This window comes from Hippichthys cyanospilos, chromosome 22 (genome assembly GCF_059441005.1).
Source record: "Hippichthys cyanospilos isolate Australia breed blue-spotted pipefish chromosome 22, RoL_Hcya_1.0, whole genome shotgun sequence".
Classification (NCBI taxonomy): domain Eukaryota; kingdom Metazoa; phylum Chordata; class Actinopteri; order Syngnathiformes; family Syngnathidae; genus Hippichthys; species Hippichthys cyanospilos.
Genome location: NC_142390.1, coordinates 4,370,262 through 4,398,161, shown reverse-complemented (window position 1 = coordinate 4,398,161; position 27,900 = coordinate 4,370,262). Strand labels below are relative to the sequence as shown.

General features: G+C 41.8%; 1 protein-coding gene across 4 annotated transcripts; it reads left to right on the top strand.

Moving 5' to 3' along the window:
• The first annotated feature begins 396 nt into the window (after positions 1–396).
• On the top strand, positions 397–27,900 carry dgki (diacylglycerol kinase, iota). 4 transcript variants are annotated; one of them, XM_088406555.1, is made up of 34 exons: positions 397–793; positions 12,234–12,342; positions 14,152–14,247; positions 15,238–15,309; positions 15,370–15,426; positions 15,502–15,570; positions 15,650–15,718; positions 16,346–16,462; positions 16,530–16,604; positions 16,677–16,772; positions 16,853–16,935; positions 17,012–17,072; positions 17,254–17,367; positions 17,487–17,618; positions 17,705–17,783; positions 17,859–17,914; positions 18,047–18,109; positions 18,720–18,793; positions 18,852–18,963; positions 19,390–19,476; positions 19,558–19,670; positions 20,327–20,389; positions 21,277–21,377; positions 21,446–21,525; positions 21,604–21,645; positions 22,618–22,687; positions 22,781–22,821; positions 23,250–23,374; positions 23,471–23,496; positions 23,660–23,697; positions 23,777–23,897; positions 24,025–24,061; positions 24,574–24,673; positions 24,872–27,900. In XM_088406555.1, the coding sequence occupies exons 1-34, from the start codon at positions 573–575 to the stop codon at positions 24,977–24,979; spliced, it is 2,907 nt and encodes a 968-aa protein (XP_088262681.1). In that variant the 5' UTR covers positions 397–572; the 3' UTR covers positions 24,980–27,900. The 4 variants fall into 4 exon arrangements, with proteins under 4 accessions (XP_088262681.1, XP_088262680.1, XP_088262682.1 ...); XM_088406554.1 differs by having other exon boundaries at positions 15,235–15,309; XM_088406556.1 differs by lacking the exon at positions 20,327–20,389 and having other exon boundaries at positions 15,235–15,309.

Here is a 27,900-nt window from a genome sequence, read left to right as displayed (position 1 = left end):
AACTTCGGGTCAGATAAAGACTCGTTTTCTGTCTTTATATTTATGCTCAATGGAGTTCCCTCAACAGTTCCCTCTAGCGGACGGGGGAGGAACGTGCTTTCAGATGAAGCCCGCAAAGGGCGTTGAACCATTGTTGCCGTAGCGCGATAGTTTTACAAGACTACTGCAATTTGAATATTTTAAGCAGCAAAATCTCAAACTCCAAGGCAGTGGCGCAAGTCGACAATGTATCAAACAATGCTCGTTCTGTGCGCTCTCAATTCACGACGTGTATACTTCAACGAGGTGTTAGCGTGGCTGTCGTGATTGGGGTTTATTTTGGAGGCCGCCATTTTATTTTGAAAGAGGAGCACCGTTTCCGGTAGCGTGACGTCACGCCACAGTAAAAACGTTCTGGTCCGAGTGGGAGCAGAGCTCACCTCGCCGCGGACTCGAGGAGACGAGCGTCGCCTCACGGCCGCACGCTGGCCAGCCTCGGCGCGGAGCCTCCACCTTTTCGTCCCGGAAGCCCGTCGTCGTCGCCGGCGGCCCTGGCGTCGGCGGCGGGGGGTCCAGCGCACCGACCGAGCGTCATGGACCCCCAAGCGGCGACGGAGTCTGCGGCGGCGCCGGCGGCCGGCCCGAGCGCCCGGCTCTCCTCTCTCGGAGCCGACGGTGGCGAGTCCGGCGCCGGTTCGGAGGACACCTCGGCGGGATGCTGTAGCGACACGTTCAGCAGTCTTCCCGACATCGAGCAGGAGAGCCTGGAGGACAAGCTGAAGGGCCTGGCGTTCCGCAAACAGACTTCCTATCGGTAAGTGTCATCCTTTATTGGGCTGATGCTTCATTTTGCGAAAAACCTCCCAAAACGTGCACCAGCGGGGCTGTTTCCGGCTGTCACTCTACGTCAATGGCAGAGACATGACATCGTCATCTCTCGCCTTTCCCAACAACGATCGAGCTATGAAATTGCAAAGAAAAGCTCACAGTCGAGAGGAGCCAGCTGAAGTGGCTCGGGCATCTTTTTAGGAGGTGTTCCGGATGTGTCCCAGGGGACAACCTTGGTGAGACCATGTCTCTCAGCTGCTTTTGAAATGCTTGTTGATCCCTTTGGAGGAGTGGGATGAAACGGTTGGGGAGAGGGGTTTGGGCTTCCCCGAGGTAAAAAAAAAAAAAAAAAAAGATTAGAAAGATCGCACCTAAATTCAGATTTGGTCCCGCAATTTTTTCAGAAAGGTATACGTCCATTGATGAAATATGGATACAACACATCGAAAAGTGGTGCGATTGCAGTCATCGGGCTCAGCTTTTAAGTTCGACATCTCATTTTGAAGCCACAACTGTCCACAAATAGTCTATTTTGCGTCATCAAATGATTTTTCTCTCAAATTCATGTACATTAGGGAAATAGGAATCTTTAGCGGCCCATTAGTGCTTATCACTCGAAAAGCATTTCAAAGTGTTGACAGGGGGCATGCCTTTGTTTTTTTGGGGTTTTTTTTGGGGGGGGGGGCGGGGGGGTACTTGGATGCCAGCTGCAGCCTGCCACCCTGGTGTGACCAGCAGCTGTTGATGATCGTAAAGACCACACATACATAAATCAGTTCATGTAACTCTCAGGAGCGTGTGGAATGTCTCATTTCGGGGTCAGAAGTGACTTTCTTTGGTCAACGTTTTGCTGACAGGCCTCCGAATGGTTAAAACATGAAAAAAAAACAAAAAAAAAACGATGGACTGAATGGATCACCCTAAAGTGTCCTCTTTTGGAACAGAAAAGAAATCTGTTATAAAAGAAAACCCAAAACAAAACCTTATTATTAAATATTTTTCCACAAAATAATAATCAATATAAAGTGTGAGACCTGTTCTAAAAAATATATATATTAAGAAATATTTGTCCACAGAAAAAATACTAAACATAAAGCATCTGTTTTGAGGTTAATAACTTAATTATTATAAATAAATATTTGCTCACAAAAACTAATCAATATAAAGACCTCTTCTCAAAATAAAATAATTATAAATATTCATCCACCTATAAATGCCGTGTTGCATTTCAGTGTCATTAAAATGCTTGTTTTTGGCTCCTTCGTTCACTCCACAAGCCTCGTGTGGATAAGATGGTGACTGGATGGATGTTTTGCAGCTGCCAGCATCATAAAGAGGCGTGGCAGCCACACTGTGAGAGATGCGGCTTCGGTAAACAAGACGTTTCACTTCCTGGTTAGAAATATTGGTACCTTAAAACTCATATTTAATAAGAACTCAAATGTGGCAAATTTAATTCATTTGCATATATTTAAGTGTGGGAAGTGTAAAAATATGATCTCGGACTAGGACTGGCAAAATGGCCGACTCGATTTCCATTTTCGGGCACGGCTTCTTGAGACTTGTCTTTAGTGGGTCAAGCTACACAAGAATTGCCCAATGGGGCGGGGTGAATCCTCAGTATTCATTCAAGGCCTGTGAGGCCGTGCAGATGGCCCCAATGCCGTAAGCGTTGTGTGTTTCACTCTCCTCCAAGGCGGCCAATGGTCATCAACGCTTTGGGAGGGGTCTGCTACTGCCAGTGAGCCCATGCGTGAGGGGCTTCCATATGACGACACGTGTTCCATATCTGCCAGGCGCGCGTGTCCCTCCTTTCATCTATTTTGAGATTGGACAGCCTCCAGAAAGATAATTTCTTTCTTTCTGCGTGATAAGCAGTGAGTCAGTAAGACGTTCCTCCGATGAGCCGCTCAGTCACAAAGTGCACTTCCCGTCTGTGGCGGATGGCGATGGGAGGAGAGGGTAAAAGTGGCGCGGCAAGGACAAGGCATCCTTCTGTCACGCCCCCTTTTCATTTCCGTCTCCACAAAAACCCTCTCGGACATGCTACTGATTTCACATTAATTACTTCCTGCATATTTTCTACATGGTTTGGTCCTCCATGTAAGATCATCCATTATTTTGAATCGATATGAGGGTTAGAGCAATTATCCTCACCCTTACACTTGTGGCTTTATGACACAATAATGATGTTACGAATGATGGAAATTGCTTAGATCTTTTTTATTTATGATATCATGAAAGAATCACTGGGGGGGTTACGCGAGGGAGGTGAAATTTTCAAACGTAAAATTTCAAAATGCAACGATTCTGACATTTCTATGTGATTGCAACTGGATGTGCGACATTTTGTGTACAAAAATAATAATTGTCCAAATTTTGGACCATGTAAAACCATTATAATTACAATTTAAACAGTTAGCGATAACGATGATCTGCCTCCTTGACTACTAATAATATGGTTTTAGGGTATATTAATTAGCAGGCTTTCATTAAAGACAATATTAGCACATTTCCAAAATAAAAACCCTTGATAAAACACTTATATATAACCCGTGACTGCAGGAATATGGAATCGTTGGAGCGTTGAATGTTTTTTTTTTCTGCCTAAAATTGGCTGGCATGCTAATCGGTAGCATGCTAGTGCTAATTGTAAGATAATTAATAATGAGTTGTTATAACCACCCACTTCAACTTATATTCAACCTTAGAAGATTATAACATATATAAGCAAAATAAATATTTTTTTGTGTGAAGGGGGCGCAATTGGTCACATTTGCTCTGCTTTCACTTTGGAAAAAAAAGATAATTTTTGATCTTTTTACAAAAGCGGTAAGTGAATCATAAATGATTCGTTATTGCGCTGTCAGTTTTAATTAACGTCCTGTTTTTTAATGAAGGGATGGAAATTAAAACGTGTTTTTCAACCCAATTCATCCACTAATGGACAGAGAGTTGATGGATTAATCGATTATTAAAGTGATGTTTAATTGCAGCCTTTAAGATTTTTTTTTTCATAATGCACGTTGAATCTGTTTTTTTTTTTTTTTGTGTCTAACCCGTGTTTCATTAATTATGGCTACAGGCTAAAATGAGCAATGTCGGCAGCGGCGGCGTCCCTTGGCAGCTTAAGTGGGCCTCTCTCGCGGATGAGATGAATAACAAGCGAGCTCTCGGAAATTGACTCGCCTTTTATGTCCCTCGCAGGCCCGCTCAGTTCGCAAGTGTGCTCAAGTTGAGCCGAATGCTTCCAGGACACCTTTGGGATTTTTTTTTTTCCCAACCTAAGTGTTGTGATGTTTCAAGTACGGCAGTCGCACGAAACAGGATTTGTGCGTATTTCCGTCTTTGGTTCTTTACGAGCGTTTAGCGTTGCGTGCAAATTGGGGCTTATTTTGCATGTCACTGACTGAGCCTGGGCGTTAAGGGAAATGGGCCCACATGTGGGGGGGCTTTCTTTATTAGCTGTCAGGCCATACAAGGCTTTTTCCAGCTTCGCATTGGAAACCAAACAAAGAAAACGGATAAATAAGGACGGAACAAAAATGAGAAGTTGTGCGATGGCATCACAAGAAAGCGTTGGTCAATTATTTCTTCACCTTGCTTAATAACCACTGATTGGCCAAGGCAGGCATGGCAAACTATATGGCCCAGTTTTTTTATCCAGCCCGCCGAATTTGAAGAAATTATCAATCAAGAGGCGAGTGATAGTGTTAATGTCCTAAAAGATAGCGGAACTACATTAGGCAATATTGGCCAAACATAAAATCTTGATTTTCCTCAGTCATTCGAGACTACAATTTTAATGAATTGTGAAGGAAAAATAAACCCAACAAACATTTATTTACTGCTGTGATTTCTTTTAAAAAACAAAATATAGTGGAAAATATTCAGGTAAAAATAATAAATACATAATTAAATTACCTTATTTTCCGCACTATAAGGCGCACCTAAAAGCCTTGATTTTTTTTAAAAAGCTGATGGTGCGCCTTATAATCAGGTGCGCCTTATATACAGTATGGATCAATATTGAGATTGGTAGATGGGGAATAAACTGATAAAGTAAGTAAACTTTTTCTTTTGTATGTTTACAGTTTAACAAGGTTGCTCATATTGACTGAGTTATTATGTTATTGAGCGTTATTATTTGAGTTATTATTGTTATTACTTTGAGTATTACTATATTGTAAACATTTAAAAATATGTCATTAATTGAGGGTGCGCCTTATATATGGAAATTAAAAAAAAAGTCATTAATTGAGGGTGTGCCTTATAATCCGGTGCGCCTTATAGTGCGGAAAATACGGTAGCTAATTTTCAAACCTGCGAATTTTAAAGTGTCAGATTTATCGGATTTGATTTATCGGCGAAAATTAAACACTGGCGATTTTTTTTAAACCGGCTGGTGCACGTGTTGATGCAGCTAGGATCATCTTTCAACACTCAGAGAGATGAATCATACACACACACGTTAAGAACACACATTGCTGTTATTGTGTTCAGCTTTGTAGTTGTTTTATCCTAGGCTTCTTTTTGGATCAAACACAAAATGGTGTAAACCTCCCGACCCCACACACACACACACCTACACACATCCAGGCAGGCCTTTGCTCGTATCTTTATCCGGCTACGCACGTGCGTGTCGGTCATTAGCAAATGAAGACTTTTATTAGGCAGCTGCGGTTGGAGCTTAAAGAGCCAGCGCATCTCTCTCACCACGATGATGATGATGATGAAGATGAACGCGTCGGCTCGCTTTTCTTCCCTGCATATTTTACTCCTGTTTATCTCGCGCATTTCTCGTTACGCCTGGTATCTATTCTCAGCAGGCGAGGTCAGAGATGCACACGTGGCGTGCCAATGCCAAGCCTCCCACACACACTCACGCACACATTCGGAGAGGGAGGCCGAAGGACTCACCAATTTTCTGGCCGCGTCTCATGATGCCGATTCAAACTCCTCTTTGTTTGGATGCCAGTTAGAGCGGCTCAATTTGTAAACTAGTATTCCCTCACGATAACAAGCTTCGCCTTTCACAGCCGTGCTATTTTGTGTTTTTTTTTTTTTTTTTTTTTTTTTTTAGCCAAGTGAAATTTTTGAGCGAGGTTTGAACAATGACATTAAGGGGGGAAAAGTTGACCAAGTCTGGTGTGTCAACTTAAATGAAAAACAACAGGAACTCGTCTGGCTGGGCAATAAATAAAATTAAAAAAGACATCAGCGTGTCGAATGGAGGGGGGGGCGCGAAAAGTTTTCTTTTTCCTAGAGGGGGCTTGGCAAAATCTAATTGAGAAGCATTGCTTTAGCTTAACACTTGAAAATATTTGGAAAAAAACACAAATAAGCACCTGGGATTAAATGGATGGACCCTTAAAACGTAAAATGACGTCTTTGGGATTGATTGAGCTAATGATATTTTTCACATACAATTGATATATGTTGAAAAAACATTTTTTCCACTTGCTGTTGACTGCAAACGACATCACGTGTCTAAGGTAATGCTAAGGTAATGACCAATCAATCACAGTTCATCTTATGAATGCCACATGACCAACAGGTGAGCCGTGATTGGTCGCTCCCCGATCCTTGAGCACAGATGATGCCATTTTCAGTCGACAACAAGCAAAAAATGTGTTTTTACGGTAAGAATTGTGCATGCAAAATAATTATCGAATTAATGATGCTCAAAATCTTAACTTTTTACTGCTAAAATGGCAAAAATAAAGGCACTATTCCAATAAGCAATTTTTAGACAAGCCAGGGATGTTAAGTTTCACTTTCAAACTGATTAAAAAAATCCTATTTATTATTTTTGTTTGAACATTTTATTACTATCATTAAAATCCATTCAGATTAAAATCGTCTCATCTCTACGACAAGAATAACAATAATTTATGTAAATTCGGCATCCTACAGCAGTACTTCGATTGCCGCTGCACTAAAACGCGATAAACAGGGGGACGCGCTGAGACTTTTCAAAAGCGCTCGAAAAAGAGAAGTTGCTGGGCATCCTGCGCTTCACAAGTGGGAGGATTTGGCAAGAAAAAAAATATTGCGTCATCATGTCATCTGAATTTGACCCCGGCAAGAGTGGGAGGATGGTAAGATGAAGGGAGAGAGAAAGAGTTGAAGCTCACACCAGGAAGAGGAGGAACAGGAGGCGGAGGAGGACCAAAGGGGGCATGGAAGGGAGGAAAAAATGAGGCATGAGCCAAGGGCCACGAGGATGACGTCAAGATTTTGCTTTGGATCTCCTGCCTTTCCCGGAGGAGAAGAAAAAGTCGATTCCGAGCGCATCGAAGTGCAGGTGTCGAGATGTGCGAGCGAAGGGCGCCACGTGCGCCGCGTCCCAACATGGTCCCGCCCGCCACGCCCTTATTAGTAATTCCACGCGCATCTTATGATGTCGTGTAACTGCCGAGAGCTGTGATTGGTTGCGAGATTGAGAAAACAGGTCTCAAGGACCTCAATTTATACGTTTTTAAAACGTAAGCTAGGTTACGGCGGTCCACTGTATGTATATAAATCTTATTATAACATTTACCACAATAAAAGTAAACCCGTTGTTAAAACACCAAACAAGAATAACATTCAGAGCCGCATGCGGTTTATATTTCATTTTCATCAATCATTTATAGACTGGTTTCTCATTTTATGTTTTTGTTTCCGGCCAAAGATTAATTTCGATGCATCCCTGATGGTAAGGCATTTAAAAAAAAAAATCAATCTGATGTGTAGTAAAGCGGAAGACTTGAAGCTGAAGCCAGCGGCGATGCGAGAGAGGAGCTTATAAATAGAGGGAGAGGAAAGGCCCACTTCCTGTACGCAACCTGACGACGGGATGCGCCACGGTGACACCGGGGGGGAAAAAAAAAAAAAAAACTGGCCGCAAAAAGACGGAAGTTCCAATCTTTCCACTTTTTGGTTTGACGTAGTACTGATATTTTTTCAGCTGTTTCTGCTCATCTGTTTTTTACTTCTCTTTTGTGTGTGAATATTTTCACGCTCGCAGGCATGTACGCACATGGCAAATAAGTATGTGATGTGAATCTCAATTTCTTGACAACAAGAGTGGAATGCTAGAAATAACTTAAAAAAAAAAATACCAGTTCAATCAGTCTCAAGTGCATTTGGATGCAATGAATGTATGTATTGTACACTCCACACCAATAGGGGGCAGTAAGCACACTGCTAGACAATATTGCACCATGATTGCATGTCTCTGGAATGCTGGTCATCACATCAAAATGTCTTATATGATGCACACAATGCAGCTGTTTTGGTTAGCAACAGAGTTTTTGTTGGATTCACACACAAATGCACAACACTAAGACTGCGGTGAGCTACATTTTTTTTTCTCATGTGATGGTTAAGGTTAGGGGCGAGGAAATGCATTATGTCACGGTATGACCTTTGTAAGATAGTAAGACAAACTTTTGTGTGTGCGTATGCACGTTATTGTCTTCCTGCTATTGTGGTTTGTTAATTGCACATTCCTGCGTGTGTGTGCGTGTGTGTGCGTGTGTGTGTGTGTGTGTTGCAGAATAATGTAAGAGATTGGCGTGGCATTTCCTGTTTGTGGCCTCATGTGTCCCGTTACTTATTCATGCGTGTTATTTGCACTGATGCAAAACTAAAACCATTATGATAGCGATATAGAAACTGCACAAACCGTCCGCCGGATTTAAAAATACAAAAAGTTTTTTTTTCTTCTCACACCTCATTGAGTATGCCTGAAAGTTGTGTGTGAATTGATCGGAAGTACAAGCAATACAGATTTAAAGTTGTGAATTGAAATCATTGTTTATTGGATTCTTTCATTACTATTCTGTTTTATTGGTGGCCAAGCACTGGCGCCATTGAAAGTTTTCCCTCGAAACTGGAAGCCTCGTTGTCTCAGGTGTCGCATGCGGGCAGCTCGGATGTCCGGCGGCCGGCTCTCCGGTGACAGATGCGGCCGTTTGGCGAAACTGGTCGCGTCGTGATGATAAAGGTTGGTGGGATGTGGCGACGGCGGAGGAGAGGGAGGGGAAACACGGTCTTGTGGCGACTGCTCGGGCGCAGGTGGGTGCTCTACCGTTCTTAAAGTTCGTCTTTCTTGGATGCACATTGGGAATTCCAAAATTAACATGGCTCAAATTCGTAGTAATATATGTCATTTACAAGACTTAAAATTATTTTATATATGTGTGTGTGTGTTTATATATATATATATATATATACCTCTAATTTGATAGTAGGATGTATCCATTTTAGCGTGTTTGCACTGTCATCAAGCTCCACCGTTTTGACTTTTTTTTTTTTTTGTCAACAACAAGGCTGCATGGATCATTTTTCCAGCGTACTTTGACCCATTATGAAAAGGAGAATGTGGTGACTACTTAGTTATCACACTACAGGGAGTGGTCCGTCTCTTGGCTAAAATACTGCAAAAATGATGCGGAAGAAAATAGGTGGCTAGGTGGATACTATTAAATTAGAGGTTTTATATATATATATATATATATATATATATATATATATATATATATATATATATATATATATATATATATATATATAATTTGATAGTAGTATGTATCCATTTTAGCGTGTTTGCTCTTTCGTCAAGCTCCACCGTTTTGCCTCTTTTTTGTCAACAACAAGGCTGCATGGATCATTTTTCCAGTGTATTTTGACCCATTATGAAAAGGAGAATGTGGTAGCTGTTTTTAAATATTTTTTGAAGGGTCTCGTCAGAATTTTTAGGTTTAAAACAAGTGTGAAATCTCCACAGTATGTGGGGATGAGGTGACAGTGTGCGCTTTTGAGATAAAGGTACTGCCGCTGAGCCCACACTCCTCCTCGTCCTGCGCAGGCGTGTCAAAATTGTCCGAGGGTGCGGAGTTGGGTTCTTCCCGCTCGCAGCTGCTTTGTCATCTGTGGTGAAAGCGCGGCTGAAAATATTCAGATGGAGCCGGTGAGAGCCGTGTTTCTTTTCAATTCGACTGACGCACTTGAGCTGTTTGAGCATCTCTCGTGGGCATGCACAAGTATGCTCTTTGTCCAAATTTTTTTTCTAGATCTTTCCGCGCACTAGAACAAATCGGGTGAACCAGAGGAGAAAATAGCGAGGCAGAGTTCTGCACTAGTTCACATTTGCTGGTGCAATGTGTTGGAGGCAGAATTTTATGTCACTATTAACCCCTGGTAGGAGTATTCTGACTTTTGAAGACTTTTGCATCTTGGGAGTCCAGGCTAAGCCAATCATCAAAGTTTTTGAAAGGCTCGCAAATGTCATAAGTTGCCCACTTGCAGCCTCCTAATAATTTTTTTGTATGTTTTTCCTTTCATACCACACATCAAAAACATCAAAAAGCCCAAGTTGGGTCAAAATTTCCCCCAGGGGTTAAGTAGCGCGCAAGTCAATATTTTTAATTATGTATAGCCTACTATGGAGGACCAAAAATGCCAAATTAAATAAATAAATGTACCATTATATCAAATTGTCATTTATTATTTAAATGTTTAATTATTTAATTAAATGCTTCATTCATTAGATAAATGTTTCATTAATTAATTAAATATGGAATTAAATAAATCAATGTTTCATCAAACGTGTCCTTAAAAATTAATTAAATGGTTCATTCATTAAATAAATGTTTATCAATTAATTAAATGTGGAATTAAATAAATCAATGTGTTGTTAATTAAGTTATTATTATATTAAAACAAAAAATTATTTAATTAATTTCATGGTTCTATGCGACGCTCACCAAAATATTTGAAAGTCACGCGGTGGCGAGCGCATCCCTGGATGTCATTTTCGTATTTACCAGATAAGACGACGGGCGTCCCGCTGCTTCGTCGCCACGGCAACGCCGATAGCCCACCTCTGCAAGGAGGGGGAGGATGAGGACTAAGAGGCGGGAAGAACGCATACAGCAGGAAGAAGCGTTTGTGTTTTTCATCGGATATTTTTAGACACTGTAATACGCTCCTGCTTGTGAATAGTTTTAAATTGCCGCAAAAAAAAACAGTTGTTTGATCAAAATAAAATGTCTAAATATAATATACCATATAATGACATCTACGTATAATCAACTAAGATTCAAGTGAGTGGCTATAATTAATCATTTTTTTTGTCTTCTAAACCGAATTATTAGACACCAACAACAATTTCTTTTGCTAACCGGTTCACAGCTACGTAAGGTTGGATTACATAACAAATGTAGTAGTGTCCTTAAAGCGGTCCTTCTTGAGTAGTGGGGCAGGACCCCCGGGCCACAGATGACCCTAGGGAAAAAACTTTGCCGTATGAGGAGTAATTGCAATAAATTGAGGATTTTAGGCACTTTAATGCACAGATCCTTGTAGAAAACGGTAGCACAAACTTGGATCCGGCAAAGCTTCGAGGTGGATGGTTTTAGTGGACCTAATTTTAAAGTGGAGTGACCCGATTTGGTCAACTTCTATGGAGTAAGATAGCTGTCAAAAAGACGTATGCGTGTTCAACAATTCGCATGAATACAACTCTAAATTTGGTTAGGTTAGAATTGTTTTACGACTCTAAATTGTGTTGAGTTCAAAACTGCCCGGCATGTTGTTTGCTTTGAGTAGATTGGGACAGGCTTGGACCTGATGCCGCCCCGCCGCTTAGTATGTTGGTGCATGCGGCGAAGCGGTGTCATTTCTCGCTCATGTCTCCTCAAGGCCCGACTTTCACTCCTCCCTAGGAGCTGTCAACACATTTGTGTTCGCATAAGCAGCAGGTGATATTAAAGCACGAGTCAGCCAATAGGTCACGCTGTTAACAGGCCTTGATGTTTGCCTCTCACAAGAATGCGTACGGGGTTTGTGTGTGTGTGTGTGTGTGGGTTAGGGGGTTCCTCTGGTGTGGCTTGCGTCCAGTCAGCATACGTCCTCGCATTTCTGCCCTTGTCACCCACGCAATACTATTTTTATCCCAGGAGTCTTTGTGTACAGGTGTATGTGTGTTTGTGTTAGTGCGCGTGCGTGTCATCAGGTTCCAGGGTGTGTAAACAGACTCCTCTTTGTCCTCGGGCCTGACAGTCGGAGACAGGCGGCCCAGAAGCACATTGAAACCTAGGCGGCTCACCGCACAAAACTCCCTTTATCATTTCTTCAGAAAAGAATGAAGTCATTGATTTTTTTTTTTTTTTCCGATCCGACGCGTACAAGGCAAAAACACCCCAATAAAGTGCTAAGAGCCGTGTGTCAAAATCAAGTTTTGAAACATGCTAATGAACAGCAGAAAAAACGAAGAGCTGAGGCACGCTTCCGCTAGAACGTCCGAAAAGCCGTTCTTGCTCATCCTCCAATTTGGAATCTTACTGAAAGCACCAAATCACCATCCACCATTAGGAATAAAACAGTACATTTTTCCAAAATTCTCAATACTATATTTTTTTAATGTCCTCCCCCAGGAAAGCCATCTCTCGCTCAGGCCTCCAGCACCTGGGCCCGCCGCAGACCGCCCTGCCCCCCGCCTCCAACGGTCCCAGCAAGGAGCCTCGCACCTGCATGGACTGGACGGTCAGTCGAACAAAACATTCACTACGTTTTTTTTCTTATAACACTTTTATTGAATCGCTGTATGCATTATCGCCTTCCTGGACATTTGCTAGTCAGTGACTTGCAAACTATCTGTAGAAGCTTCATGGGGCTTCATGTGCATGACTTGTTGGGGAAAGCAAAGGTCAATAACACCCTGAAGTGGACAGTGATTGCCTGTCATTGTGTAGATTTCAAACTTGCAGTCCTTGAGGGACGGTATCCTGCATGTTTTCCAGTTTTCTCGCCCCAACCAACACACCCTGATGTATATATATATATATATATTGCAAATTTAACTTGAGTGCATAATAGTAATCAGATAATCTTAGGCAATTTTGATAGAGGGTTAGTATCAGTATCAGTCCTGTTTTTTGTAACCTTGTGTTGTTCCTGACTCATCTCCTGTTCAATCTAAAGAGACATTTAAAAGACCTCTACTGCCAAGTGGTCCATTATTATCAGCACTTGAGCCACAAAGCAGCGCTCAAGCACTCTTACGTTCATTTTTGCCTGGGATTTATAAGAGGTGCCATTCGCCAGAAATTGGTACGGTTGCGTCACAGTACTTTCAATAGATACACATTTTATTGTGCGCATGTATAAGAATGAGACCGCTGCCGACATCTTCACAGTAGCGTCGGAAAAGCACGCACGCAGCTATTTTTAGTCGGCCGCGGCACAGTCGAAGCACAAACGGATCTTCAAAGAAGGAAGCGTTTACATTAGCCAAGGCAGAAAACCCAAAAAAAGACTTCACGAGACACTTTGATGTCAAGCATGACATCATCTTGGTTTCTCTTCTTGTTTTTGAACTTGAACTTTGAACCTCCGTCGTTGCTCCGTGCAGAGGCTAAAGAATATGTGCCCGTCAGGATATTACACAGCCTATGTTGCAATTCAAAGGCAAAAATCAGCCCGATGAAACTTGCATCTCAAGGTGCCAAGCCAGGCTCTCCTGTGGCTCCAACCGCAGGGACGCTTCCGTCCTCCACGTCACCACTGGCCTTTAGCGCTCTGCACGACGCACACACCCGCGCGGTGGTATGCAATCAATGATCTCAATCATCGCTCATTAATAAAACATCAGGGCTTGATTTCAGCGGGTCACGTAGGTCCAAACAAGTGGTGTCCTGCTCGCTAGCGGCAATTATGTGCTTGACACGCCGGTGGAGCGCTCTCACCGGCGACGCTCCCCGTTTAAGTGAGGAAACATTATCATTCCGCTCATGACGGAGGTTTCAGATGGACGGATGAGATCAGCTGACAGCACTTAAATGTCTGTCAAATTGTTTACATTGCTTATAGCTTTACTCTGTTTAAGCATTATTGTCCACTAGTTGATGACTCACTACCAGCCAATTAGAAATTGATTTTAGGCATCTATCTGTCTGGAATTTCATGGAATCTTAAAAAAATATGAAAATACCTCACTGGCATTGAAGAGTTAATTCAAAGTAAAATCATCTAATAAACAGTATTTCCTTTCAAAATACAACGGTTAAACAAAACTACCAAATCTGACTCTTTCAGCCATTTTCTTTTCTAATCTTCTAACTCAAGCAATGAGGTGGTAGGCCAAAAAACGTTTTCGAGTGAAACTACCGTACATAAACGTCCATTTTTGTCTGTCTTCATGCCGGTGTCTCTCTCAGTTTGGTTTGAAAGTTAGCTGGGTTCACCTGCCACAGGAAGTCAATAGAACTGAGTTAACAAATGGGAATATTCGAATTGCCGTTTTAATATTGTAAAAGCCACCTGCTCATGTGCGCCCCCGATGTCACCCGGCAGGAGAACGCGGTGAACGGGGAGCACCTGTGGATGGAGACCAGCTGCTCGGGCGAGCTCTGCTACCTGGGGGAGGACGCGTGCCTCGTCAAGGCCGCCGTGAGTCCCCAGCCTCGGCTCTCTGCGCGTGCACGTTCCCACGCTAGTTTTGAATTTTTACACTGAATATGGCTTTCGAAAAAATAGATGTTGGAAATTGTGGAGAAAATTGCAAGAGAATCTGTTCGCAAAAATAAATCATTAACTTAATTATTCATAAATGTTTGCCCCCCCCAAAAAAATAATCAACATAAAGTGCCATGCCTTGACCTATATTGTTAATATCATATATTAACGACATATGTAGCATTCTGAAGAATTTTAAGAAAGTATTATTCAGTCAGCGTTGGGTAAACAAACAAACAAGTTTTGAGAGCTGTCAATATAATTTGCAGACAGGACCGAGCAGAATTTGCAAAGCGTGTCAATCATCAAGATGCCATGCTGATATTCGGATGGACTTTTGCCCTGCTTCAATGTGGGATGAGCAAAGTCCATTAAGAAAACACTCAGTCCAAATACCAAAAAAGGAGCTTCACCCAGTAAAGACTAATGAAGCGTTGGCTCGCTGACACTCCAGTGCTTCTCAACCTTTTTTTCAATGATGTAGCACCAGTTCGAACCATATTTGGAGGAAGGGAAAATAAGTCTTAAAACAGAGTGCTACGTTATTTTCTGTCTGATTTATTGAGCTTTGGACCTATCTTGGTCGCGTCATCTCCAGGCGTGTTTGAGTCAGCAACTCTCGAAGATATAGTAGATGGTATAACGTCGTCTATTTGATTTCTTGCTCATCTGTTAAAAAGGACTGTGCATCGGTGTAACAGAGCGTCAAAATAATTGTGATCAATTAATTACCATCATTTGGATCGTCAATCACACCCTGAAGTGCACACTGGTGTTTGTTATAACCCGATAGGCTCCTGTTGAGGGTGGGAGGGCAAAAGGAAGATAGAACGCATGCCTTTGCTTTTATCTAGCGCTTGCCCGTGCTGGTACGTTGCATACCTCACTTCAAACTGTGTGTGTTTGTCTTTGTCCTTGAAGAAGTCTGCGCCTAGGAGGAAGTGCGCCGCCTGCAAGATCGTGGTGCACACCAGCTGCATGGAGCAGCTGGAAAAGGTAGATACGAACGCAAGATGACCTGACTCGGGCGGCGTTTCATGTTGCTTCTGTGTTTAGATCAACTTCAGGTGCAAGCCGACTTTCCGAGAGGGAGGATCGCGATGCCTGCGGGACGTAAGTCAACGTCTTGAGAAAGGACACACACAGCACACAAGAGCGGAGATGAAAGTGTCTTGTCTGTGATGGCAGAACGTGTCGCTGAGGCATCACTGGGTGCACCGGCGGAGGCAGGAGGGCAAGTGCAAACAGTGCGGAAAGGTTCGTGCCAAAAACCTCCACGCCGTATTGTGTCCCAATATGTCCCAATGATTTTTGTCCCTCTTTGTTCGCCCCACAGAGCTTTCAGCAGAAGTTTTTCCACAGTAAAGAAATCATTGCCATCAGCTGCTCGTGGTGTAAACAGGCAGTAAGTGTGTCCACCAGAGATTTCACTAAGAAGCTGAAATTTCACCCAGATGGTGACAAAATGTCAAACTTCAACATGGCATGACTACTTAGTTATCACACTATAGGGAGTGTGCAAAAATGATGCGGAAGAAAATGACTAAAAATGATCAAGATACTGCACAACATACATATATAATATATACATACACACAAATATATTATCATCTTCATTTCAGATGTAATAAAGTGTTTGCGGCCCCCGGTGTGGTCTTACCTGTGGAAACTGGGTCAAAATAGCAATTTGAATATTAAAGTTTGCCGACCCCTGGTCGACGTACAACACAGGTGTCAAAGTCAAGGCCCGGGGGCCAGATCCGGCCCCGCCGCCTCACTTTTTGTGGCCCGTGAAATGCTGATTTGACTTCAAGTTTCTGACTAAAATACCAAGATTGCAAGTTGTCTTTAACTTTTTAAAATTTGGGGGAAGAAAAACAAAAATGTTCTTATTCCCCAAACCTCTTGATGTCCCAAATCTGGTTGAAAATTGATACCGAGGGGTTAAAAAATTGTGTTCCATATTCCTAACAAGAGCCATGTGTGTGTGTGTGTGTGTGTGTGTGTGTGGATGTGTGTGTTGCGTGGGCAGTTCCACAACAAGGTGACGTGCTTCATGCTGCAGCAGATCGAGGAGCCGTGCTCCCTGGGTGCCCACGCCGCCGTCATCGTGCCTCCGTCGTGGATCATCAAAGTCCGCAAACCGCAGGTAGGCACAAAGCAGCACCTCACTCCTCCTTTGACCGCTAACTGCTCCACTCCTCATACCTGCGCAGAACTCGCTCAAGAACTCGGCCCGGAGGAAAAAGCGCACGTCTTTTAAGCGCAGGACCAGCAAGAAGGGCCTGGACGTAAGTTTTGTAGCCTAGCGTTTGGACTCAAGAAACGTCCCATGTCATGGAACGCTAACTTGGTCTCGTCAGGAGACCAAATGGCGACCGTTCGTGCTGAAGCCGCTCCCCTCGCCGCTCATGAAGCCCATCCTGGTTTTCGTCAATCCAAAGAGCGGCGGAAACCAGGTCGGTGCGCAACCGCAACCGTGACAAATTTCAACAAATTTGTCCCCGGCCATCCAAGCCCCTCTGCTTCCTGTCCGCAGGGCGCCAAGGTGCTCCAGATGTTCATGTGGATCTTGAATCCGCGGCAAGTCTTTGACCTGTCGCAAGGCGGCCTACGAGAGGCGTGAGTGGTCTCGTCGCAAATGTCCAACGTATGGCTTGAAGGCCCAAACTGCTTTTTCCACCTTCTCCGCTCTCAGGTTAGATTTATACCGGAAAGTGCCAAACTTGAGGATTCTGGCCTGCGGTGGCGACGGCACGGTAACTTTGATTTCCTTTTTGGCATGCGGCAACCGCCTGCTTGCTATACTGCATTTTTTTATTTATATATCTAACTGATCATTTTGGGGATGTCCAAAATCCAGGAGGAATTCCTGTCTCACCATAAAAATGGATCAGCCATTTACGTTCGCTGCAGCTCATACTCTGTTTGTATCTGAAGGTGGGCTGGATTCTGTCCACGCTGGATGAGTTGCAGATGAACCCCCAACCTCCGGTGGCCGTCCTTCCTCTGGGAACAGGAAACGACCTTGCCAGGACACTCAACTGGGGTGGGGTGAGTTCTCAACCTTGACCCTTGACTGTGATGCACACGCTTTGATTTCTGTGCTTTATATCATCACTGAGCGGGTTATTATTTATACTGTATATTCATACATCCGCTCCACTCCACAGGGCTACACAGATGAACCCGTGTCCAAGGTTTTGGGTCACGTGGAGGACGGCTCGGTGGTGCAGCTGGACAGGTGGAACCTGCAAGTGGAAATGAGCAGCCCCGAGCAGCGCCCTCAAGACGGCACGCAGAAGGTGAATAAGAAAACCAATGTGGAGATTTTGTTGAAGGAACATCAACATAAGATGATTTTCAAAGCGTCTTTTTCTGCTGTCCGCAGCTGCCTCTCAACGTCTTCAACAACTACTTCAGCCTAGGCTTTGACGCTCACGTCACGCTGGAGTTCCACGAATCCCGAGGTGGGCCCCAAGCCAGGTTCCTTTTTCTCGCGTTCACTCCTTCAACATCTCATGCTGTCTCTTTTTGTCTTCCAGAGGCCAACCCGGAAAAGTTTAACAGTCGCTTCCGCAACAAGATGTTCTATGCAGGAGTGAGTCCGGTTTTACTTCTAGCCGCGCTCACCCACCAGCCATAGAAAACTCGAACCTCATACAAGCGTTTCACTTCGTAAATTGGAAACGTAACAAACTTTTTTTTTTTTTCTCTGTTGTGTTGCTGCCAGGCGGCCTTCTCAGATTTCCTCCAGAGAAGCTCAAGGGACTTGTCCAAGCACGTCCGAGTTGTGGTGAGTGCCGATGTCTTGTCATAATTCCCAAAAAAAACTTTTTAGGCCACACTTTAACCATATATTTTTTTTATACTGTCTGTAAGTGTCTGGGTTTGAAGATCTGGACCCTGTAGACCACGGGTGTCAAACTTGAGGCCCGGGCGCCAGATCCCTTCAACAAATGTTGATTTAACTTCCAAGTTTCTGGCTAAAATAGCAGTTTTGCAAGTTATCTTCAATTGTTAAAAATTTAGGGGGGGGTTTGAACAAATTTTTCCAGCCTCTGTTTTCAAAATGACCAAATCAAATGATTTAGGTTTTATTTATTAGTCTACTTGAATAATAGTATTAATATTGGGATAATTTTGAGCATGTAAGTTTACTCAAGTTTACTTTAAGAGCAGGCAAAGTACTTCCTGTGAGTTGTGTTAAGCCTTCCTGTTCATGTGCTAACAATGCTAACGTTACATTTCCAGTGATTTAGGCATGATTTAAGTCCACAGGTGCAATAGTACTCATTTTGGGATAGTTTTATGCATGTAAGTTTACTTAAGTCTTCTCCAGGTACTCCGGTCTCCTCCCACGTTTCCAAAAACACGACCATGTTCGGTGCGTTTTTGTTTTGCAGTGTGACGGCACCGACCTAACGCCGAAGATCCAGGAGCTGAAATTCCAGTGCATCGTGTTTCTCAACATTCCCAGGTGGGTTTCTCTGGGCTGCTGATTGTTCAGAGCTAGCGCTAACATGGATGCACTTCAGGTACTGCGCAGGCACCATGCCTTGGGGGAACACCGGCGACCACCGTGACTTTGAGCCGCAGCGCCATGATGACGGCTGCATCGAGGTCATCGGCTTCACCATGGCCTCGCTGGTACGACGCGCGATCGGTTCGACGCCGGACCAAATTGGGCTTTTCCATCCACTCTAACAAATCCACATTTATTTGGTGGGAGCAATTCCAGGAATTTGGACCATTTGAAATCAAAATACTGTCGTTCTCAAAACAATTCATTCATTGCCAAAAATTGTGATGGATTAATTGGATAATACAATGTTTCTTAAATGGGAGTTATCAATAAAAGAGACTGGAGGAAAGAACACATTCTGAGTCAGAACAACAGAAGGACTAACGCTTTCTTACCGGCGCTCGTGTTGTGGTTTACAACCTTTGTGACTGGAATTTGCCCGTATCAGTCTCCCAATATTCAGAGAAATTCCTTTGTTGACCTTGGGGACACAAAGTAGCATAGCATCTAGTTCTTTGCGTTTAAGCATCGATTCCCCGAACGTCCTCCAGGCGGCGCTGCAGGTGGGCGGTCACGGCGAGCGGCTGCACCAGTGCAGAGAGGTGGTCCTCACCACGTTCAAAACCGTCCCAGTTCAGGTTGGTGATAAAACACTTTGGCTACTTTTTTTTTTTTTACTTGAGTGCCTTTTCCAGTCCATTATCCCCCCTCATGCACAGGTGGACGGCGAGCCGTGTCGATTGGCGCCGTCCACTCTGCGCATCTCACTGCGCAACCAGGCCAACATGGTCCAAAAGAGCAAGCGGCGCACCTCAGTACCCCTGCTTAACGAGTAAGTCCCACGCACACCAATTCCGTGGCGTCCGCCGCTGTCAAGAACATGCTGATGTGCGTGTGGCCACTAACATAACGCTCCTCCATCCCGCCACTGCACTCATTTTCTTCATCTTCCAAATGTGTGTGTGTGGGTGTGTGTGCACTGCAATAACTCAAAGCAAGATGTGGATGGTGGCCCCAACGTCTCGTACAGTTTGGATTACTGTAATTCCCGCATTTTTACTGATAATAATTACCGTAATTACCCCGGGCCTTGAGTTTAATACCAGTGCCTTAAGTCTTGTAGTTTTCTACTGGCTGGTTGACTATATCATATATTGAAATGATGGCTTTTAGTTTTGCTGAGTTTTTGCAGTGTGTGTGTGTGTGTGTTAGAAACATGACTAACAGCAGTGTGCAACTCTCTTAAGTGTGCTGCAGTAACTTTTGTGGGCTGCTCAACTGACCACTTTTCTCCATCCTTTTTGTCTTTCTCTTCTTTCCCTCCATCTTGCTGCCTCGGCAACGTTTCTTATCATTTGCATCCTTCCTTCCTTGCTCCTCTCTCGCTATGCCTTCCCCGTTCTCTCTTTGGCTCTCTCTTTCTCTCTCGCTCTCTCTCTCGTTGGTGTGTGTGTCTGTTTGTGTGTGTGTATGCGTGTGTGGCGGTAGTATTCAGAAAGTGTGTGCAGCTGATCTGCGCCGCCTCTCTGCTCCCCCTGACTCCTTCTCAGTGTAAGTACCTCACCCATTGTCCAAGTATTGTCATTTTGCGCGTGTGTGTAATGTGTGCACATAGGACTTCTTTGTTGATGAATTAATCTACAATAAATATATATAAAAATATATAGACAAAAAAATGTGTGTGTGTGTGTGTGTGTGTGTGTGGGTGTGTGTTTGTGTGTATGTTTTATATAAATGTTTAAACCACCACTGATATATATATATATATATATATATATATATATATATATATATATATATATATATATATATGTATATATATATATATATATATATATATATATATATATATATATATATATATATGTGCATGTATATATGTATATATATATATATAAATATATATATATACTGTATGTATATATATATATATATATATATATATATATATATGTATATATGTATATACAGTTTCTGACAGTACGATAACGAGCAAAAATATGGTATCGCGATATCAACGTATTGAATTTACAGGTCACGAAACATATAATTTTAAAGTCTTTAAAATCTTTCTTTTTTTTAAAACATCTACATTATAAAAATAGACTTACCAGTTTAGACAGGCTCAGACGGTTTTAAATATGCGTGACTTATGCGGTCCAATGCATCGTCCATTGCATAATATGCACACACAGTTTGGCATTGTATTACTGCCACATTTTTTAAGCGTGTCTGAAACTGAGAAAGCAGCATGCCGTCGTCTTCTTCTCTCGTCTTTGTGCTTCTGCTGCTTTTGTGTCTTAACAGCAACTTGTCATGCGCAAAAGAAAACTTGGATTAACACTCTTGAGCAAAGCCTTTCCTTTGTGCACATGACGCAGTAGGTCTTGACGCTCACTTTGTGTCGGCACATTCAAGCGCGTGCGCTTTTCTCGCAGCCCCCACGCCGTCCCCGAGCGACTTCGGCTGCGGGTGAACCGCATCAGCCTGCACGAGTACGACCGGCTGCAGTACGACAAAGAGCGTCTGCGAGACATCTGTAAGTATTATTTTTGACATTCTTTTCGCCAAAGCCTTGTTTTGACAAGAGCCGTGTTTGTGTTCCAGCGGTCCCAGTGGGGATCGTGGTGGTGAGGGGCGACTGCGATTTGGAGACGTGCAGACTCTACATTGACAGACTGCAAGAGGCGAGATCTTCCTCCTCATCCACTTGCTTTCTCTCTCTTTTATTCTTCTCCGTCCTAAATCTCCTCTGTGCTCACCAGGACTTGCATCAGGCACCTCTTGGCTACAGAGTGCACTACCAGGTAAAACTTGACAGACTCCACTGTTAACATTGCCCAGGAGGTTCTTCACCTCATAGCGCGTGCTTCACTGCACACCTAGATGAACGAGAAATCTTTTGTTTTAAAATTGTCAAATACGTCTTTTTATGGAGGATAGCTTTGCCAATATATTTGCCAATTGAGCACTGTCGTAATAACTTGTAAAAACCTTAGCATGGACTCCCATAATGCAAAAGTCTTCAAAAGTCATAATGCTTTAATTACGACATGTCAAATATTCCTATTTCAGTTTCATAAATATATAAATATACAGCGTAGTTATTTTTGCTATTATCGCATTTTTACCATTTTTGTATATGCCAAAGAACAGTTAAATATGGTTAAATATTTATCGATAGGGCTGAAGCCGCCGAACATTTAGAGGTATTGAAAGTAAATATATGTTTATATTTGAGGATGTTATGACCCTTTCAAAGTCAGCCCACGTTGGGTGACGATAAGGCCAGGCTAGTGGAAAAAAAAAAAAAAAAAAAAACGGACACCCAGGGCTTAACGAAATCAGCTGGAGACATCATAACTTTGACATGATCCTCTTCGTTTTAGTAATATTCCTGTGTGAACAAGGATGGACTCGGACATTGGTTTAGTCTGCTCGCTTCTTTTAATTGCAACTAATGCCTTAACAACCTCAGCTAATGCAAGCTGTCGTTAGCTCTTATGTGGATGATGGATCAATCTTCCTTGAATGGTTAGTTAAAATTTTAAAAATGGTTGATTTTAAATTCATCTGTCAATGACTTTTAAGGACTCTTACATGTTTAATATACATATAACATTACGTACGTGTGAATTAACTACAAGTTCGCGTTTGTTGACTTTAAGTGGTAATCATTACCGGGCTAATGCTACTTTCTGGCTAACCGGTTAGCATAGGGAACTTTGGTTGGTCTCAAAAATTTCATATGTTTCAAAGATACTAAATAATGTCTGCAGGATGAGATTCGGGGGATGCCCAGGTCCACCTCGGCCGGCAGACTTTCTTCCAATTGGAGCTTCTTGGATTGTGAGTTAAAAAAAAAAAAAAAAAAGAAGCACACTTTCACAATCACAGGATGGAAGTTGAATGTCTTTTTCCTGTTTTGTTTTGCTTCCGCAGCCACGTCAGCCGATCGCTTCTATCGCATCGACAAGGCTCAGGTACCCAGATCAGCCGATGTTTATCTCATTCAATTACGAAGACATATTTTTACGTGTTTTATTTGTCCACGCATTCGATGCCAGTTACGTATTTATACCTTTTTAATTTTTTTTCAAGTGTTTGGCTAAAGGAGTGTCTGTAAATGACTAAATGAATTAAGGACTGAAGTAACTGATTACTTTGGTCAAAGCCTAACGTACTCGATTACTTCATTACCACAGGAGTGTATTACTTTATTACTATTGGTAATAACAGTACTTTTAGTACATCAAAATCAATTACGGGATTACTTGTGGTCCTAAAGAAATTGATTACTTTTTTTTTTTTAAACTTAACTAATTTAATTTATTATTATGTACAGTATTTACTTTATTTTATTTTATCTTTTTGGAATGAGTTGATGGGATATTTTTTTTCCTACCATCAGGAGCACCTTCATTTTGTCACAGAAATTTGCCAGGACGAGATGTTCATCCTGGACCATGAGGGCCCTGCAGGGGGCCAGGTGGCTTCGGCCGGAATGCCCGACCTGGTGGTGGAGCCGAACGCCGGGTGCGAATCACCTTTCAGCACTACTTCATTTATACCAGCAAAACACGCAAATTTTTGACTGGCAGCAGTCATCTGAAATGTCATCTATGTTTCTAGTGCGCCTTTGACGCCCGAAGAACAAGGTACACACACACCAAAAAAAAAATAAAAACACTCACATGCAAAGTGATGCTATTCATGTATAGCATTTTATGAATGCTGAAGAGCCACCAAAACAGGCAGTTTCCTCAGAATTCCACTTTTTTCATGTTTTTTTCCCCACATTTATTGTGTGTTTGATGACAGCCCTGCTGATGGCCGCCAGCTCAGGGGATCTTTCCAAGGTACCACACCCACACACACACACACACACACACACACACTTGGACAACCATATTTGACTGCCGTGTGACGCTTTGGCAGTTGTCGGAGTGCGTGCGTCACGGCGTTAGTCTGCTGGTGCGAGACGCCACCGGTTGCTCAGCGCTGCATAAAGCCTCGCAGAAAGGACACGCCCCGCTGGTGGTCTTCATCCTGCAGCAGGGTATACCAAACATAACCAAATATATATATATATATATATATATATATATATATATATATATATATATATATATATATATATATATATATATATATATATAAATAAACATCTCTTTTTCCTTCCTCAGGATCCAAAGTGCTTCTCGATTTAGCGGACAGAGAAAAGTATGTGGGATTTGAATCTTCTCATCACTTAACCTGCTTTTTTTTTGCGTATAAGTCGAGTTTGAATTTTAAAGTATAGTAAAGTAGTCGCTAGTCTTTTGCAGTGCTAACACTCATGAATAAAATGACCCAGGCAGGATAGACACATTAACCAGGTGGTATGTATGGTATACTTTTTTTTTTTTTTTTTAGTTTAAACTCTACTACAACTAGTAATTTATGACACGAATTTGGAATGCTTTTATTTTGAAAATCTTTCCAGAAGCATGGTCGTTACAGCGGTCTACTTGACTTTTCAGTGTAAAATTTTTTGCATGGAAATTGGCATGGAAATTGACCGTTTTGCAACAGAAAATTAGCGAGAAGTTGCTCCATGAATATGTCCTGTCCCTGTCACAGCTTTAAAAAAGCAGTCCACTCAATGTGCCGATGGCGGCAGAAGGCCTGTTTGAATCTCACGTAGCCCCATTTGAGAAGTCTCACCTCCTTCTTCCATCTGTGTGCATGTGTAGAGGGGACACTGCCTTGCACAAAGCCGCCATGGAGAAGCAGCACGCCGTGTGTCGCTTGTTGGTGGAAGCAGGCGCCTCTCTCCAGAAAACCAACTTTCAGGTATGGTGAACACAGCCAAGGTACAGTGGTACAATTCAGATTAAAATCGATATTGTAAATTCATATTAGAAAGGGAGACATGGCAGGTTGTGATGGATTTCAGAACCTGAATTTTTCATAACTAGACGTCGTACGTAGAGGTACAACTCTATTGTCTTTTGGAACATTTCATCTCTTGTGGGTGTTGTTTTTTCATAGGGGAAGACGCCAGTGGAGCAGGCAGCAGGTGACTCAGAGCTTATCTCCTACCTGAGCAGCCAAAAAACACCTTCCGCCCCTCAGGAGGACTTGGAGACGGCAGTCTAACGCACAGCCACACACACACACACACATTTCCACACACAGACGGTGATGTCGTGACGCGTCCCAAAGTGGCAGCTCAGTGGACATGAATTCATCGCCTGGCTATTTATTTTGTATTTATTGATCGCTATTTATATTTATTGGGGCTTGTGGATTGCGGGAGACGAGTCAAGTGCACTTTGGAGCGGCCGCCATCTTGCGTCACCATTTCCATGTGGGATTCCCTGTAAAAAAAAAAAAGAAGTCAGTGTGTTGAGGGGTCTGCACCCCATCCAAGCCTTTGTGCCAAAGACGTTTATGCGCATGCAGGAACATGGCTGCATTCAAGTCAGTGTTTTTTCACCAGTTGAAAAGCTACCACTAACACAAAAATTGTGAAAAATTGCACATTTCAGCAAGATCATTGATAAACCAAGCTTGAGGTGTGGACATACACCCAAATATGGTTTTTGGGCGCCATGATTTCAGATGGAGACATTTCGCGGGACAAAACGAACCCCTGTGCGGTATTTTGTCCAAATCTTTGATCTTGACATCGAAGGCATTCCTCATCAAAGGGAAAGCATTGAAAGCAGGCACTAGGGAGCTGAAATTTCACCCAACGTGTCAAAACGGAACGACCAATTGATTATCTCACTACCAGGGGCGTGCCATCCATTGGCTAAAACGCTGCGGGAATGATGTGGAAGAAAATGACCGAAAAATGATCAAAATACTGCACAAAGGGTTAAACATGCCACTGTATTATTATCACACACGTCTATATTCTATTTCTACTTGAAGGACAACTGGTTTTGAGAGGGAAAAAAAATCATCAGAGGAAAGGCTTGTTGCAAAGTTGTCATATCGAAGGTGAGCCAAGGTGTGTGTGAGAACTCTGAGCCATTTTCAATGCAATATGAAGATATGGCGTCTTGTTGCATTTTTACATGAATGCTTTGAATGCTGCAGCAAATGGAGGTGCCCAGGTCGCCTTGGAGATTGTCTTGATTTTTTTTTCTTTGTCCCATGCTATTTATTCACACATTTTTATCACGTCTAAGAAGAATTTCGCCATTGTAAAATGTGCAGTTTGGTCAAATAACTCATTCTATCCCAAAGACACATTTTTACGTTTTTTTTTTCTCAAGAGTCCAAACTTGTTTATATAGTTTGTCTGTTTGGCTGAAGGAGGTTCTAATAATTGCTGGTATACTTAATATACTTAAGTATTAAAGTAGTTTATTACTGTAGGTAATTCAATCCTAAATCAATTACATTAGCTAATTACATACTAATTTTTACTTTGTGTAAGTACTTAAATAATTGACGACCTGAGTCACGAAAATACGAGGTTAGATACTAAACGACTAAAGTAATAGATTACTAAGGTTAATAAAGTAATGAAATTCATTAATTTAGGCACTGAGTAGTGAAGGAATCAATTACCTTAGATCATTAAACACTAATGTATTCAATTACTTTATGTAATTAAGCACAAAAGTATTTACCTTTGGCACTAAAGTACTTGATGAGATATTAAATTACTAAAGTAATTGATGAATTAAAAGGCTGCTAAAGTAATGAATTTCATTACTTAAGGCACTAAAGTACTTGCTTGGATAATAAAGTACTAAAGTAATTGATTACTTAAGGTTACCAAAGTATGAAAATTGATTCATTTCGGTACTGGGTAGCAAAGGAATCAAATACTTAAGATAATTAAACAACATAACTGATTACTTTATCTGAGTATGTACAAAAGCAGTTGATTACCTTACTTACTAAACTACTCGATTAGATACTAAACTACTAAAATAATTGATTTCTTTATATTTCTAAAGTAATAAAACTGATCATATCCTAAGTAGTAGTAAAGGAATCAATTACTTTAGAAAATGAAATGTAAAAGTACTTGATTAGATATTAAATTACTAACGTAATTGATTACTAAGGGTTACCAAAGTAATGAAATGGATTCCTTTAGGTACTGAGTAGCAAAGGAATCAATTACTTTAGGTATTAAACAACATAATCGATTACTTTATATGAGTAAGCATGAATGTAATTGATTACCTTAGGCACTAAAGTACTCAATACCCTAAAGTAATTGATTATTTACTAAAGTAATAAAATGGATTACTTAGTACTAACCTAAAGTAATCTACTACTTTAGTACTTCATTCATTAAGAACTACCCAGATCAGATCCTTTAGCCAAACACTATTTTATACTAAAGTTTTAGTATAAAATATAAATAAGTACCAGGAATTGGATGTCAGGACTCTTAAAAAAAAAAAAAAAAAAAAAAGGAAAAACATCTATTGAGTATTGAGTGAATTATTCATACGTTACCAACAGTTTTCCACTCATTTGTGAATTTATAATTATTGGCAAAATATTATTAAGCTAACAAAAGTGAACACACCTAACCCTCTCAAAGTAAATACTGTATTGAACTACAAGAGGAATTGTTTTCTACTGATATGCACATGACTATGACTGCTATGTGACTGTGCTTGTGGGCGGGGCCTGTTCTAAACCACATTTAGCAATTGAATATAAACTTTATATTCCTTTGATTTTCACTAGCGTTGGTTCTGCATGGCATTTTCTGACCTCAGCATTAATTACTTTCCAGTATTCACATGAAACACGTATTATTATTGTCATAACAATGATGGTTATTGTTTCAACTATTAAATTATTGTTTGGAGTGTTTAATGCCTGGTTTTCGTCCGGGGCTGTTTCTGTCTCGCTGCTGAAGATGACTTGAAGTGTTTTGTTCGTGTTTTATTTGGAAGAATTTCTCTCTGTTGGAATGCATGTTTCTTCTTTTTTCCACAATCATTCATACTTAATTCTGCTTGATGGTCCCGGGTCTCAAACCTTTTCAGCAAGTATTTACACTGTTCATTTTCAATAAAAGATACACTGATCTTTGA